The sequence below is a fragment of the Phallusia mammillata genome, chromosome 1 (assembly GCF_965637545.1).
Source record: "Phallusia mammillata chromosome 1, kaPhaMamm4.hap1.1, whole genome shotgun sequence".
Taxonomy (NCBI): domain Eukaryota; kingdom Metazoa; phylum Chordata; class Ascidiacea; order Phlebobranchia; family Ascidiidae; genus Phallusia; species Phallusia mammillata.
Window position 1 is genome coordinate 11,293,152 of NC_137252.1, and position 16,630 is coordinate 11,309,781.

The following is a 16,630-nucleotide window of genomic DNA, read 5'->3' on the forward strand; positions in this document are numbered from 1 at the left end:
GCATCGTGAGTAATTTCTTCGGGGTAAATTTATCGAGAATTTAATTATAGCAATTTCAACCTTAGTAATTTTATCGCGGTATAAGTTCATCGGGAATGGTCATTGCAAACATTTCTTAGTGATCATTAAAGTTGTAAATAATTCGCGGTAATTCCATTACTGGTGAGTTCATCATGAGTATTTTCCAGAGGTGAACAGAGTGTGAATGAGCTCGGGCGATTTCAAACTTTCAAAAAAGTCATCTCCAAAACATTTCGCGAAACACTGTCGCCGAAACCAGGCCAGAGTTGGTTTGTCTGTGTAAACTGATGAAAGCGGTAGACATGATCCATGGTAACCAAGGAGAATTGTTCCTTGGCGGGAAACTTTTTCCCATATTCAGTCAAGCGTGGAACAAACCACCGGCAACCTGTATCCTGTAGTCCTGTACCAATAGAACTAAAAAAAACTGAAAGCCTGTCTAAAAACACCAAGAAAGAAAATTTAGGCCAAGTTGATTGTCAGGGTTTGCTAAAGTACAGTATGTTTGTATTGTATGAAAAAGTATATGCTGGTAAAAGTTAACTATAAAGAACATGTGTCCAAAGAAAAACTACCCATAAATTTAAAACAAACATACTGAAGTGTTAAATTTATAGCTTATTGAAGTTTTGCACTGGTTTAAATCTAAATGTTGTTTTTCTACTTTTATAGCTGTGTATTGCAACAAATAAAAATTGTTTGCTGAGGATGGATGGTACAGGTGGACCAAATTGTGCAAATATATCAGATGCTGCTGCCTTGGTCAGGAAAAACCTACAACAGGACAGAGAAACAATTGATTTAGCCACACAACTTAATATTACTTCTATATGTAAGTGATGTAGGCTCTTGATTTAAACTAAAAAACATGTATATTCATGTAAGAGTTGTATTTCAGATTCAAGTGTAAGTAGTGGATTTAGCAAAGATGATTACCCTACAACTGATGCTGCAAATTTTCCAGTAATTACTAATGTGCGCAGAGTGCCGCTGCCACCAGAATTGGTGGAACAGTTCAGCCGTATCCTTTAAAACTTGATGTTTTGCACATGTTAACATTACTAAAAACATTTAAAACGATGCCTACAAATTAAATACAGAATAGTTAAATGTTTTAATTGTATTTACAATAAGAAATTGTTTAGTCTAGAAGTGCTTGTATAGTGCAAAGTATATGTACAGTTCTACTTCCATCCATTTTCTTAACCATTAACCTGAACCTACTTAAGACATGCAATGTAACTGCATCATTGGTGTTTTCCCACAAATTGGAAGAGCTTGGCTAACAGTGGATTCAGATATCTTTGTGTGGAGATACATTGATGGGGAAGATCTGGCATATTTTGATGGACTTTCAGAAACAATTTTAAGTGTCGCGTTGGTGGAGCCCAAACCAGGCATTTTTCGTGAACATATCAAATATCTGCTTGTGCTTACAACTGCTCTTGACGTGGTTCTGCTTGGAGTCAGCTTTGCAGATGATGGTATGCTATTTCTTTTTGTTCGGTCACCATTTAGTTTTGAGGTATTACTACTTCAAACGTCCATAGTACATCACTGAGATGCCTTTTTTGATAGTTTATTATTTTATTTTAAAATAAAATCAAACCTACTCTGAAAACACTTGGGTGTCGATATTTTTAACAACCTTGTTGAAACAGAAGTTTTTTTTTCTTTTTGTTGGAAAAAAACTTTTTTTGTTTCTGCAGACATTAATGCTGAAATGCACCTCCTGCCTGATCCACTTTTTACCATTTCCTCGGATGGAACTTATTTATTACACACTGTTGGAACTAACAACGGAAGAATTTTTTGTGGTGGAAAGGATGGGTGTCTGTATGAAATTGTTTACCATGTATGTTCTGTGAATAATAATTACATGACCTGATGTTCTTTGAAAAGTGTTTATATTTTAGGCTGGTGGCGGATGGTTTAGCAGAAAGTGCACAAAGATTAATCATTCAAGAAGCAGATTTTCATTTCTTCTACCATCAGTTGTAAATGTTTGGCTTTCTGAAGAAGGTTGGTTATATTGGTTAAGTTTTATTTATTATCAATTTATTTGTATAAATGTGTATTACTAAATGTTTACATTTTTTGAATTGCAGACAGCCTATGTCAGTTATCAATTGATGATACCCGGAACATTCTGTATACAAGATCTGAGAAAGGTTCAATTACTGTAAGTATTATAATGCAAAGCTGCAGACAATGCACACTCTTTCGACCTATAAGGTCTCATCAGTGCAGCTGGTGACGAGAGATAGGTTGAAACAAGTATATATAAAACACAAGTAGTCCATCCCATTGTTACGCGATAGAGCCTCATGGACGCCATTTTGTGTCCAAATTAATACAGCAGGTATAGGGAAAAACACATAAATTGGCTGATTTTTACAAACTGGAGGGTTTTAGCACAAAATTGTGAGGAAATATCAAATAAAACTTTTCGGTTCGAACATTTGAGCTTGATAATGCATGCTGAATGCAAGTATTTTAAGTTTCATAAAAAATATGCGGCAAAATTTACATAAAAAGAGCAGTTTAGCTTGTAATATTACGTTGAAATGGTAGAACCCGAGAGTTTCATTCAATTTGGTGAATCACATTGGCGTTTAAGCTCTCCAGTTTGTAAATATCAGACATTTTATGTGTTATTTTCCTCTACCCACCGTATCATTTTGGACACAAAATGGCTCCATAGGCTTTATTGCGTAACAATAGGTTGGACAACTTGTGTTTTATATAGACTTTGGGTTGAAACAGTGTGCACTGTCTGCAGCTTATCATTTATTGTCTCGATGTTTTACATTTATATTAACAGCACATCTGTGTTGAAAACACAAAAAATACTACCGAACTCAACACTTAGAATTTGTTGTTTTTGTCGAATGAAATTAGATTGCCTATTTGCAGAATTCTTATGCACCAGCATACTTTTTCCAAAATTGTAACATTTAGATGTGGTTTTCATTTTTTTTCGGTTCAGGTATATGATCTGGGTGCAGATGGACAGGGCTTGGTATGTGTTGCCCACACTAGACTAGACGCCATCCAGAGAAGAGCTCGTGAGATTGCTTCAACTATTGCCCCATCTAACTTAAATGAGATCATCCATATTGCACCAATTACACTCAGGGAGTCAAGACACCTTCATTTAGTTGCTGTCACCCAGGCTGGTATGTAGGATTTCAGCAAAGGTAATGGCTATGTTTTGTCAGCTTAACCACTTTATTTTACAGGTGTACGTTTATACTTTATGACTTGCAACATAAACATGCTTGCAAGCAATGTTAATGGTAAATTAACTCCCCCACCTCGACCCACTGCACTGTATTTGGTTCATGTTCGCCTTCCACCATTTTTTACAAGTTCCTCATTGCAACGTCCTTCTTCAGTTCATGCTGCCCATCATAATGCAGGTAGTTTTATTGCAAGCTTTTATATATGCAACGCAAGTTTTTTATATACATCTACATTGCAGAGTAATATTTGTTGCATGCAAGATCTGTTAATGATAGCTACAAACTAAAAGCATATGTTTATTGCCAGGTACACTGTTGCTTGCATCGCGCAGTGGAGAAGATGGATTTATTTGGTGCATCAACAACGACATGTATGCATTCGAAAAAAGTTTGAAAGAAGTGCAGGTGAAGTTTTTTAAAGCAGAATGTTAAGCAAAGCATCTTATGGATAGAAACTGCCCAGGTTAAAACATTAACATGGAGGTCAAAATTTGATCACAACAAAATTACACAAATGCCCCTGTATTAGAAGCTAAAGTTTCAGAGGATTTCAACTGCAATCTACTCATAACACATACACAGAAATAAATGTGAAACCGGAATATAACCAAGGTAGTGCAAGGTGTCTAGTAAAATCCACAGAGTCAGAATGTGCATTTCTCCAATGTATATCGTTTGTTCGCCGAAATTTGAATGCATCAAGCCAAAGACCCAGTCCACCTTTGTAATAATAACACAATAATTTCGTATGAAGCATATCTTTGTTTTATTACTTCAACAACAATCTTTTTTATCAATGGAAAATACCTTCCAACAAATGCAGAAATGCAGAAGTCCTGTTCCAGACTTCCATATTCCCTTGTCCTTCTGTAGCTTTCAAGCTTGTTACCAAAGCAGCAATCAAGAAGCAGTGCCTTACTATCCAAACCACGTAGAAGACGAGAACTAGGCAAATTTTTAATGAAAACGTTTAGAGTTTAAATGACCTATCCAAACACACAAAAATACCTCTTTTGTAGGGCCACCAAACGTCCTGATCGAAACTAAAGGCAAAAGCTTATTGTTAGGGATGATTTTATGACCTGATGTATGGTGTGCTTTTTATGAAATAGACTGGTGCAAAATTACCAATGTCATTTCACCAACTACCCAATAGAATACATTATTTACTCCATTACTTACGTTTTGTTCCGTGCTTCGAAAAATAATTTGTAAATAGTGAAGGCGAAATGGCAAACTGCCACTGCTCTCCTAAACTTTACAGAACAACTCATAACTGATTTTTGTTTTCGAAATATCAAACCAAATCAAAATATTATATCCCTGTGCGCTGTGAGGCCACTGAAACAGTTTGACGCGTTTTTCGACAAGACGAAACTAAAGTTTTGTGATTGGGTATTGAGGCGTAAAGTTCTCACATACCAACTTCGTTCTGCTTCGTATATTACAGTTAACAGATGCTATGTATATTGTGTTTACGTCAGTTAGCCATTTGGCTGGCTGAAATGTTACGACCATGTTCATAGTTACACGACTCCCCTAATGGCCACAATTTGCGCAAGGAAAACAAATATGTTGCAAAAAAACATGGAATTTCCTGTGTAAAGAGGAATTTAAAATATATACGTTGTGAAATGAGTTGTATGGTTTATGTACCCTTCTGCATGTGAAAGGTAAACATCCAAAAAATCTAGTTTGCTGGAAACGTTTTTTTGCATAGTTTCATGAGACCAATGAACAAAAAATATTTCCACCGCTTGAGTAATATTGGGATAAAATTTGTTGTGACCAGTAAAAATCAAGCCAATTTTTAGTTTACCAACTTCAACTTCGATTACAGGGAAGTTTTGAGTTAAATGGTCAATCGTGGGCAATCGCTGAAGTTCCTTCTCCACTTTCCCCCCTCTCTATAGCAGCTATCCCACCCGGAACAAATCAATCACTTCCTCCAGATCCTCCCATCCATATTATCCAGCACATCCAGAAACCACCAGAGTACGTCGTCATAACATCACAGGTGCTTACATTCAACACACGGTCATTTCCAGCTTTAATGTGCGATAAAACGTAGAATTTTTTAGTAGTTTGCAATTTGTCACTGTACAAAAACACTTGTGTATTGTTTATGATCTATGGCTTCAGGGTGTTCACATGTTCAACAAACTTCGTCCTGTTGATCAACTACGACATTTACTTGAAACGACCACAGATCCGGAATCCGACATAGTGGAGTCATTTTTTAGAGTCTACAAGGTACGTTAAAGTTTACTTTTGTAGATCTTTACAGTTTCGAGATGAAAACTATCCCAAGTCAGTGATTCTTTAAGTAACGTGTACGAATTCGCAAGGATCGTCCTAGCAGCTTCACAGAGACCAAAGAAAAACTACTCTAGTTGGCTATTTTACGTTGCCGTCACATCAGTTTCTTTCAACTTAGGGTTTAAACTTGTTGTTTTGAACTACAAATCACCTCCAAAAGCACAAGGGAATGTAAAAAAATTAGAAACGTTTCAATGCCACCAGTATAAGGTCTGTAAGGAATATCTGCGACATTCAACATTGAGATAACATTTTCTCAACTAAATTGACTTGTTTTGATTTTTAGAACGGTGAAGCGCTATGTTGTTGCATCATAATTGCAATGTCGGCTGTCCCCACGGAACGTCACATAGCCGAGCGAGCGGTTGCGGTCTTCCTTCATCACGGAGGTCTTCCTTCACAGAAACCTCCCACCAACATCCAGGGACCTTCCTCTATTGCCTCTCCTCCCGGATTTCCCACTCTCGCTCCCATGTCTCCCATTGGAGGAGCATTTGACCGTCAGCAGCCTCAGATGAGCATGATGCGAACGCCTGGCGGATGTAAGAGGTTTTTTCGTGTTTGTCGATTGTGCAAAGTGTTTTTTGAAGTCGTATTGGCCCCACAATGATTGACCCTGCATTAGCATGTGCTATTAGGTGATTGATCAAACAGAACACTAGTGCATGCAGTAAAACCAAGAAGCCTAGTAGAACAATGCAGTAAAATAGCGTACGACCGTTTCATATACATCCAGAAATCTTTTAGATTACCGTTCACAAAGCATTTTGCCTATACGTCTAAAATTCTGATATTTCCATTGAATTTAGTGTTTTTAAACTTTTTATTGCAACAGCAAATTTTGCTTTAGCTAAGCAACCTTAAGTTTCATTATCTTGGATAAAACAAGCTTACAACGAACAGAATCCAAGCAGTAAACAAATGACAATTACGGTTCATTCACCCCCTCTCATTTTGATTTCAAATGTATTTTTCCCATCTAGTGCCCGTTATCAGCACACCGATGCCAGGAGCCTCTACCATCCAACCACCAGTAAACAACCAACAACCATTTCAGCAATCTCTCCAACCTATGACAACTACACAAGCAGCCACACCCGTGACGGGTCTGTTGTACTTTTACCTCAAAACCTTGTATTTTCACATGTGTGTACAAGGACTTGTATTTCGTTTGCAGAGTCAGGAGTGACAGAGTTGTTGTACTTCTCGGAGCGACAACATGGAGTTTACAAGGTTTTCTCTCGCATCATGCGTCCTCTTTGGGAGGGAAAACTTGTTGAAGATTACGTTGTGTCCGAGGGAGGAAAGCAACGATGCTTCGTAAGTTTAAATAGTTAACGAGAAGGAAGAAAAATCCAAGCTCCATTTACACTGCCACAAAACATACCTGTGCATTTGTTCAGTACATACTACCAAGTCTGGTATAATAAGTTTTGCAACAGTGTGTTGTGTATATATCCCTCAGTTCATCGGGTAAGATCGCTCAATTACAAAATTTTGCTTTTTTTATTAGTGCACTATGCATGAACCATTAGTTTCCAAGTTCTCACAACCAAGTCTTCTCAAAACATGCCAATAGTACAAAAATCTGTTATCAATACATTATGTGTTCATCGTTTAGGAACGAACTTCCACCACACGTTTAATATATTTCCTGTGGATTTTTACTTTGTAGGTTATCAGTCGGCTCGACGAGGAAGTAATTGGAATTGTCCTTGAAAATTTAATTTCCTTTCGCAATTTTGTGACCAAATATTGCAATACCCAAGTGCCGATACGGTGAGTGGTGCATCAATCAGTGTGAGAGTAACATGAACAAGGTTGGAAAAAACTTTGCGACGAAGTTTAACTTTAAACGTCAAGACACTCAATCATGTACCAACATATGTTTGAGCAAAGTTAACCTAAATGAGAACTTGTAATATTGTTAACCTCTGCTATAGCCATTATCTGGTTTCGTAAATGTCATAGGGTTGGCAAGACTGTGACCAATGCAAAATAGTACAGGGGGAAATGCGCCCCTCTTCTAAATAGACCATGGTGTATATTAAAACGGGACACATGTTGATATTTCAGAGACCACGCCCACTCCTCTCATGACCGCACCTCCCGGATGTACACACAAGGATACGGAAGACCTGAGCAGAACATGAGCGTTCAACACGAGATGCAGAGACGCAGTTTAGGTAAAGACACCTCCAACAAACGGAACATTTTCACCAAAATAACAACCCGAATTTCTGTAGAACATCTTGTACATATTACGTTTATGTATTGTATCCACTAAAGCATTGATTTCGAACCTGCGGTTTGCGAACCCATTGGGCTCGGAGAGAAAGTTTTGGATTTTGAAATTTTACAAATTTATATGAGAAGTACAAAATAGGTTGGAAGCCCATGCGCTAAAGACTGCAAAAAGCGAAGGCTCTATTGCCTCAGTTTGGTACTTAACAGCTGAGCGTCTTCTTATTCGCAGCAGAAGCAGTGGCAGCCGAACTGGCATCCATGCAGTTCATGGGCGAGTTGGTTAACCGTACAGTGCAAGTGCTCGGTTTGTGGAGGTTACTTCTTCATCACCAGTTGCATGTCATATTCGATGCACTGGAAAAGGTGAGACTTTTCCGACGTGTTTAAAATAGTCGACCGCACCGTCTGCCTGCTGTTGCATGTGAAAACTTTGAGGTATAACCAGTGGTGGGTTCTATCACAAAAGTTATATTTTCAGCAGGTTCTGTTACAAAAAGTCCATTGACAGTAACCAGTGATGCTAACCGGTTCGCTGATCACATAAAATTTCGTGAGACGGTTCTATAGAACCGACTGAATCCCACCACTGGGTATAACGCATTTAGGTGTTTAAAAACATTAAACTACAAACCAAGACTATAATAATCAGAACTTACCGTAATGCAGTGATCACTTATGGTTTCAGAGTCACCAAATCGTGTTAAAGGCGACCACATTTAATGAACTTGTGCTAAACGGAGAAAACGTAAGTTGTTATCTCTTTGTTTTGAAATGTATTCACCTTCGTCGATTTGTTTCTAACATTTTTTGTGATTCATTTCCAGCTGTGTAGTGCTTTAATTTCTACGTTAGTGACCAAATACATAGATGACAACAACACAGTGGACGCTTTGAGTGGTCAACTTCGGGAAGTCTGTCCGTCTTTGTATTCACCCGACGACGCAATCTGCTCCAAGGTAATGTTTCGACATTCGATCGTTAGGTTGTTGGTTTAAATCCCACATCGACCGTTTATGTTAAGAAATCGCCGTTTTATAAAGCAACGCACAAGTATGACACCTGGAAAGTTAGATTCATTTTAGGATATTTTCACCATATTTTCATCCTCAAAAGAGCAAACATTGTTGCCAAACTTTATAACTAGTTACATTTGAAGCCCAGAGAAAAAGTATGTTTGACAAATTTCACCAAACCAAATGTAAAGTTTACCTTAGTTTTCGTAACAAACAAAATACGACAACGTACAATATGTTAAAAATTCTACATTTCCAGTGGGGTTAAGCCCAAGATGTATTTTAATTGCTTCATAAAGACGAAAATATGTTGAGTAAACACAGGATAAGGAGGACATTTAGATTTTTTGCCTTTGGAGATAAGAGGATGTGTAGTAGGCTCTTTTACATGATCATTACCCAAATATTCCACAAACCGAAATTTGTACTAAAACCAGCACAAAACTTTCCAAGTCAGAAATAAGGGCTTTGCTTCAATTTGTCGTGTTCTTAGGCGAGCGAGTTACTCAGTGCAGCTCGTCAAAGTCATCCATCACAACGACAAGACCAACTACTTGAGGCAGCTCATCTTTTCCAACAGATCGCTCACTCCGTCAATCTGCCAGTGGTCGTCCAACAGTTTCAAGCAGGTCGGTCAACATTTAATTGCCATGTCTTTAGTTTTAAAAAGGATTATTATGTGGTTACAACCAAAAAGTGTATGCATAATAATAATGTAATGAATATTGACGTGTTACGTTTTACAGGCTAAATTATAGATTCTCGACAAATTATAGACTGTGTTGACTAGGGATGTGCCAAAACTGCAAATGTTCTGTTTGGTCGAGCACCGAGCTTCTCACGTTAATGCTCGGTGCGTTATGACGTCACAAAAAATCCCCTTTCTACGTTCTAGCTCTCAGTGCCGGATTAACCATTAGGCAAAGTAGGCACGTGCCTACAGGCCAGTCAAAAATCCAGACCACTTCAAAATCAGTAGAAATTTAGTCATGTTTTCAAAATATTTATTTTCTAAACTAGTAAGTATTTATCTTAATAGCTCTGTTTGATTGACCTCCAAAAACGAGTTAACGCCTTTTCAATAGCAAAAACGCGCAAAGTTGTCATTTAGTTAGGCATATGACCAAGTTTTTGCACGGTACCCTATGTTATAGTTGCAACAACGATCTTTGTGACAATGATTTGGCAACACTGATAATTCTATTCTTTTAGTTGGCAACCCTGATTTTCGGGTCACTTATAAAATGTGCCTACAGGCCAGCAGACCCTTAATCCAGCACTGCTAGCTCTACAAGGTCTCTTACGTCACCAGCGGTGTTTTTTTAAGCTGACATGCCCATAAAGTACGCGCTTTTCCACCATCTAAAACATTTGAAAAATCATTCGTTTTTGTTCATAGATACCGTTTCGAACACTAGTTACGTATGTTAGCAGGGCATAAATGTGCAAATTTAATGCTCGGGTCAGTTTGTGCAACTGCTCGGCCGAGCACCGAGCATCAAAAACAGCGATGCTCGGTACCGAGTACTCGGGTTCTAGTTCGGCTCGGCCCATCCCTAGTGTTGACATGTTGACATTATCGTGTATAAAATCTCGTTAGTATTGCGCTTAGGGGTTTATTTATGCCGGTTTGTATGCAATGGTACAGTATGTTAGATACGAGCGCAGAAAAAAGGCGACGTAAAGGGATTTTTTTCAATAAACTTGACAACACTTATTTCTTTAACCGAAAACGTGAAGTATGTATGTGTGCCAGTTCATACTTTCAATGGAAACGAAAAACAACAACAAAGAAATCAATGCGTGTAGCATAACCATGTGTGAATTGTTGCAGTTCGTTTCTACACCGGAGCTGTGGATTTATGTCTAAGAGCAGCGCTAAAGCGTGACGAGGACAACCTTGCATTGAAGCTCTATCATTCCCCACAAGCCAATAACGACCCGGAGGTGGACCCCGAGTTTCGTAAAGCATATCTCGCAAGGTAAATTTTGCGAAAATATTCAGTTTGTAAATCAAGGTACCCATCAATACACTAAGATAAACACAGTCTTGTGCAATACTGTGTGAAGGAAGAGGTTGAATACGTGACACAGAAACACCAAAAAACGCTTGAACCAGCTTTTTGTAGTAGTTGTTTAGGCCAGAGGTTCTTTGTCGGTGGTGCATTTATTCTCAAAGGGGTAACTTCGACATGCCTTAGGGTCTCCGGTCTGTATTGTTATTATAACCTACACACGCGCACTAGCTACATACCATTAATAAGTCAACGACAAGCAATTTTAGACTTCGCTTTTTTGCAACAGTTTTGCGGGATAAAAAACACTAGGAAGGGGTTTCAGAAGCCTGCCAGAAAGTGAACGAAAAAATGAACATTCTTACTTATAATAAACATTTTTTGTTAAATCAGCTGACATTTTTAGGCAATTAAGAAACTAAGACTTTAAAACGAACATGGTTTTGAGAAGTTAATGATCTTCACTCTTTGTGCAGGGCCGAATGTTACAAATGCATTATCGACATGCTTGACGAACTGATGACGGCAGGTCAGAGCCAGCCGCAAGCACCGAGCGTCCCAACCCAACCCGGACCCCCAAAAGTCACCACCAGTCCGACTGGGGTTAGTTCCCTGTCAAGCCCCCTACAACCCGAAGAAGCCCAGCAGCAGGTGTGGTATTACAATGCTCCATATTTATATGATTTTAGTTGTCTATTTTGCCTTATAATCACTGTTACAGAGTTGTAAGTGGACCGGATTCGGGCTTAGGTTTCTTAAAAACCAGACTTGATTCGGGCCTGACTTTACACTCTGTGTAAGTGTTTTTAAATAGATGTAACTGACGTTATGTCAAATAGCCCCAAAACGTCTTACCTAAACAGGCTTTTAATAACGATTCAGGTTCTGGCTTCAATTTCAGGCCCGTTTACAACACTGTACTGTTAGTATAGGCCTACTACAAAATTAGCTTTGGCAATTTAAGTCTGAAATTAAGTTGTAAACGTCGGAGACTTTTTTAGGCGGAGAGATGTCTGCAGAAAGCCCTTAATTCGTCAGACGAACTGCTTCATGTCACAATATATGAGTGGATGATGCAAAAGAAACTGACTGCACAACTTTTATGTGTAAGTATAACATGGTTGAATGTGCTTCATAGCGCCATTGAAACTTGTGACAAAAAAATTAACTACCCTGGCGATTTTTTTACGTTTTCACCGAAATGTATTTCAACTTAAAAACTGATTTTAATGTTGATTTCGGAAAACTCACTTCGCATATTTTCATTATTTTTTAAGTTAATCAACAATACCGGTAATCAACCATTCTAGTTTAGTTGGAACCAACTGTTAAAAAAATGAAAAAAGTTTCAGTTTCATCTTACATATTTAATGGTATTAAATAGCAATAATAATATTAATAACAGAAACAATTTAATAGTAATAAAAGTATTAATAGTAATAATATTATTAATAGTACCAACAACAGTAACAATCATAATGTTAATAATAAACAATACTTCATATCTGATCCATAGGTGTCATCGCCCTACGTGGAGTCATTTTTGAAACGTGTAGCTGCAAGTCAAGAAGAAAACCCTTCGACCATTGGCGCGGAGGGCAGCGATCTCTTGTGGCAGTATTATGAACGAAGTGGTCAACATTCTGCCGCGGCAGAGATTCTTGCCAATCTCGCTGAAAAACCAGGGTATGAATAAGCGTTATAGGTTTTTGTCAACCAATGTTTGAAAATTATGATAAGAATTGCCTTTGCTAGAAAAAGCCATCAGTCTTGTCAAAGGTTATTCTTAAATCGCAGTTACTATTTTTTTAAAGGTTTCTTATAAGCAGTTTTTTTTTCAAACTTTTTGAAGTCACAGAACATTTTATACAGTAAAATAATTTTGCGGAACACTAAATGAAATTTTATAACGTTCAATAAAACAAACAAGCTCATAATTAATTGTATTGTGCTTAAGCAGCAACAGGCCAACGCAGTTACACGGTTATTATGACACAAGGAGGTTATTTTTACACAACAAAAAAAGCGAATCATGATGGAATACTCATACCGGTGATAATTGATGATTACTTTCATAAATAAAAAGCTATTTACTCCCTTTGTGTTAAATCTGTGTCTTCCGACTAGTATTCCATGGACTAATGCATTTCTTGCGGTTGTTGAAAACACTTGTTGAAAGTCACTAATCTATATATTATCTTGGGTTACACCTTTTTTTAATGTTGCAACTAATATTTTGTTAAAATGCCTTTGAACAACATTATTCAAATACCGCCTATATTACCTATACAAAATTATTCTTCAAAAGGTCAGATCGTCCTCTGTCAGAACGCATCGAAAACTTGTCACGTGCCAAAATCAACGCAAGAAGTGTGACGTCAGTGACAGCGGATTCAGCGACCGGAGGTCAACTGCTCCACGAGCTTGAGGAAAAACTTGAGGTATTTTTTGACTTTTCCTGCTATATTTTACGAATTGTTTGTGTTTTAAAACAAGTTTCCAGCCATGTTATGTATTTGAAAAAACAGTACCTTGATAAAAAATTATTAAATAAACTGTTTAAAAACCCACAGAAAACCTTTAGATCAACTCATACTGTTCGTGAAATGTTTCATCGAAATACATAATTGCCAGAGAACGTGTGTTTCTTACTAAATACGTGGTATTGATAACGGTTCAATTGTTATTAGTAGTGCAAATTAGCGGTGTATAGTCGAAAGGGAGCTTGAAAACAGTTTGCTGTGTGATATAGGTCGCAGAAATTCAAATGCAGACTTTGGATCAGCTGAAGAGTTTGCGTGAGAATGAGGCAGTGACAAAACTCAACTCACATCTCGTTGACATAACAACTGTAAGTTACCACTGTATTTGTTAGCACGGCTCATGAACACAAAACCATTGATGTTTGTCTCTAATTTTATCTTTTCTCAGTGTATTTGATGTTGGTTGCTTTAATAAGATGTAGCGAGGTCGGTTAATTAACTCAGTATATATATTTTTTAGTTATATCGCGAATTTGCGGAGCCGTACCAGTTAGCAGAATGCAAGCTGGCGATCGTGCATTGCGCTGGACTTCATGACCCAGCTCTGGTTGAAGCTTTATGGCAAAATATCGTCGAACACGGTAACATATACCTTCTATACATAGATTTTACCTTTTCGCCTTATTAACAACATCGGGATATTATACTGTCGAGTGGATGTAAATCCATTTGCTATTGTTAGTGACTCAAACTTCAGACCTTACACTGTTGTTACCGACACATTAGGGATACCCTTTCATTCAATTGCGATCTATTTATATTCTATGAATCTGTGCTTTTTTTAGAGTTGTCAAAGCCAAGTAGCAGTGGCGGAGGTGCACAAGGTGAAGCAGCCATCGTTAAACTGAAGCTGATCGATCTGGGAAAACGTTACGTTTCGACTCGTCGCTACTTTCCCATAGGTAAGCTAGAACTGCATGCAGTGAACAATGGTTCATTGGTGCCTTTTACCCTAATGGGACGAAATAGGCCATTTGATTAATTCCCAAATCTGCAAGAAAGTAAAAGATCTGCGTTAAATCCGTTGCAAGGAAGAAGTGATGCGTGGGGCTGCCTGTCAGTGACATTGAGTCACGAAATGATTTGTAAACTTTGCAGAATCACTGGTAGCTTACCTCGAAAAAATTTCATGCGGTCGAGGTTGGGATGTGACTTGGACTTATTCATGTATGTTAGAGATCGGAGTTTCACTTATCGAATTACTTGAAGTATATGGAAAACTTCACGCACAAAAGGTAAAAAACAGGTTTTGTTTCGACAAATTCACTTACGGGTCATTCGCATTAACCGTTTCATTTCTCACAATCGAAACCTTTAGCAATGTATTTAAGTACATCAGCTGCGTTAACCGTATGTTTATTTGTTTCAGCTCCCTTGCTGGGCGGGATATGGCAACCCACATCACTTGCTTTGCGTCTTTAACGAACTTCTAAATACCTTTCTCGCTGACGCACATAGATACGCTTCCGGTCAGCAAAGGTCAGTATGCCATTTTCCTACATTACCTTAAAACAGTTGCTAACATACTAGTTGATTTTCAGACGCCATCTGCTTAATCGTTCTTTGGACGCTATGGCTCTCCATCTAGTTGAACTTCGATCTATCACGTCTCCCAACGAGCAAGTTCGCCACTTGATAGCGCTGATGAGACGTACCCAGGCTGGCCTTGAAGCCATGCAAGAACGGACACACACATGACGAAAAAACATTGTTTCCCGTTTATCGGCGCAACAGCCTAACACTGCCATTTTTCATGTGTTTTTTGGTTAGATCAATTGTTATCACGTACCAAAGTTCAGTACACTAATTGACTGCCGCCAAATCGTGACTGAGTTTATGACTCGCTGAGTATTAACAAAGGATAAGGTTGCTAACTTGGCATTGATGGAATATAACCTGAACGCAAGTGGACATGTCCGAGAAATGGTTCACGTAGGCCAGGGGTGTCCAAACTGCGGCCCGCGGGCCAAATGCGGCCCCCGACGGCATTTTAAGTGGCCCGCGGCTGTTTTTTTTAAATTGTGTTGCGTATGGCCCGCCATAGTTTGGAACTTTGGATTAAGTTTTTGGGTTTTGGCGACGCTACATCACGCAAAAGCTTTCCATTGAACTTCATTTACCGGTAAAAAGGAAGGTGCTGACTCAACAAAATCACAAAATTTCCTTAAATCCTGTAAATTTGTGTCTTAATTCTGAAAAAACTTTGGCCCGCGGGCGTCTTTACCTGGTAAAATTTGGCCCCCGTTAAAAAAAGTTTGGACACCCCTGACGTAGGCAAATAAGCTAGTTGGAAATGGCACGTCGTTAGCGTATGAAATAAATAGACGAAAGGTAAAAATATGTTAACAAGAAGGTACAGAAAGTGTGATACATGCTTTTGTGTACTTCACTGGCTAACTGGGATTCAAGTTGAAAATTGAAATTAAATCCATTGCTCTTTTTGCCTCACAACCTCCTTTTATAACCGATGCTGCGACCCAATGCACCCTTTTGTCTGATGTAACACTAGAACAGGGGTGGACAATTAATTTTTAAAAGGGGCCACATAAGAAACCTGACTTATGTCCGAGGGCCAAACCAACGATAACTTGGTTAAACTTTATTCCGCATTTGAGCGTTGTAATGCAAATATTTATAGTTTGCATAAAAAATAAGCGGGTAAATTGACATGAAAAATGGCCATTTAGCTTGCAATATTACGCTGAAAAGTTAAAACCCAAAGTTTTTATACAATAGGTTGATCAAATTCGCGTTTAAGCTTTCCAGTTTGTAAAAATCAGATTTATGTGTTTTTCCCATACCCATTGTATTATTTTGACACAAAAGAGCACTATAGGCTTTATCGCGTAACAATGGGTTGAACAACTTGTGTTTTATGACGATTTTGACCAGCATCACACGTAGCTGTTCGCCTACGCACGTGCGTCACTCCGTAATCATACATAACAAATGGCTTTTTAAAATAACATCAAAATTGCCGTATTTCATGCATAGCATAAATAGACTTATATTGGATTAATGTTTTAATTTACCTAAACCTCACGCGGGCCAGACAGGGACAGCCAACGGGCCGGATGTGGCCCGCGGGCCGTAAAATGCCCAGGTCTGCACTAGAACAACGAAGAGGTTTTCCCTGGATGTGTTGTGGACCCTGGGGTTTCGCTGTGAACAAATTAACAACACAGTAACAACAAGTTTTTGGTGTGCTATGACAGGATGGAAACTGC

At 38.4% G+C, this 16,630-nt stretch overlaps 2 protein-coding genes across 4 annotated transcripts; one reads left to right on the forward strand and one right to left on the reverse strand.

Annotated features, from left to right (window-relative positions):
* Positions 1-339: 339 nt before the first annotated feature.
* On the forward strand, positions 340-15,225 carry LOC145215538 (nuclear pore complex protein Nup155-like). 3 transcript variants are annotated; one of them, XM_080084244.1, is made up of 32 exons: positions 340-515; positions 694-853; positions 920-1,042; positions 1,251-1,505; positions 1,731-1,876; positions 1,938-2,043; positions 2,130-2,203; positions 3,011-3,200; positions 3,264-3,443; positions 3,574-3,671; positions 5,107-5,283; positions 5,409-5,519; positions 5,872-6,127; positions 6,569-6,691; positions 6,763-6,905; positions 7,261-7,364; positions 7,662-7,771; positions 8,062-8,195; positions 8,518-8,577; positions 8,657-8,788; positions 9,339-9,474; positions 10,680-10,827; positions 11,337-11,511; positions 11,862-11,966; positions 12,377-12,546; positions 13,169-13,301; positions 13,613-13,711; positions 13,864-13,984; positions 14,189-14,305; positions 14,502-14,638; positions 14,773-14,882; positions 14,945-15,225. In XM_080084244.1, the coding sequence occupies exons 2-32, from the start codon at positions 730-732 to the stop codon at positions 15,099-15,101; spliced, it is 4,254 nt and encodes a 1,417-aa protein (XP_079940370.1). In that variant the 5' UTR covers positions 340-515; positions 694-729; the 3' UTR covers positions 15,102-15,225. The 3 variants fall into 3 exon arrangements, with proteins under 3 accessions (XP_079940370.1, XP_079940386.1, XP_079940377.1); XM_080084260.1 differs by having other exon boundaries at positions 8,065-8,195; XM_080084251.1 differs by having other exon boundaries at positions 340-499.
* LOC145215647 (uncharacterized) lies at positions 3,593-4,802 on the reverse strand. The gene is made up of 4 exons (XM_080084383.1): positions 4,449-4,802; positions 4,275-4,309; positions 4,074-4,211; positions 3,593-3,986 (listed from the first exon to the last, which is right to left on the reverse strand). Exons 1-4 carry the CDS (start codon positions 4,538-4,540, stop codon positions 3,832-3,834), a joined length of 420 nt encoding a protein of 139 aa, XP_079940509.1. The 5' UTR covers positions 4,541-4,802; the 3' UTR covers positions 3,593-3,831.
* Positions 15,226-16,630: the final 1,405 nt, after the last annotated feature.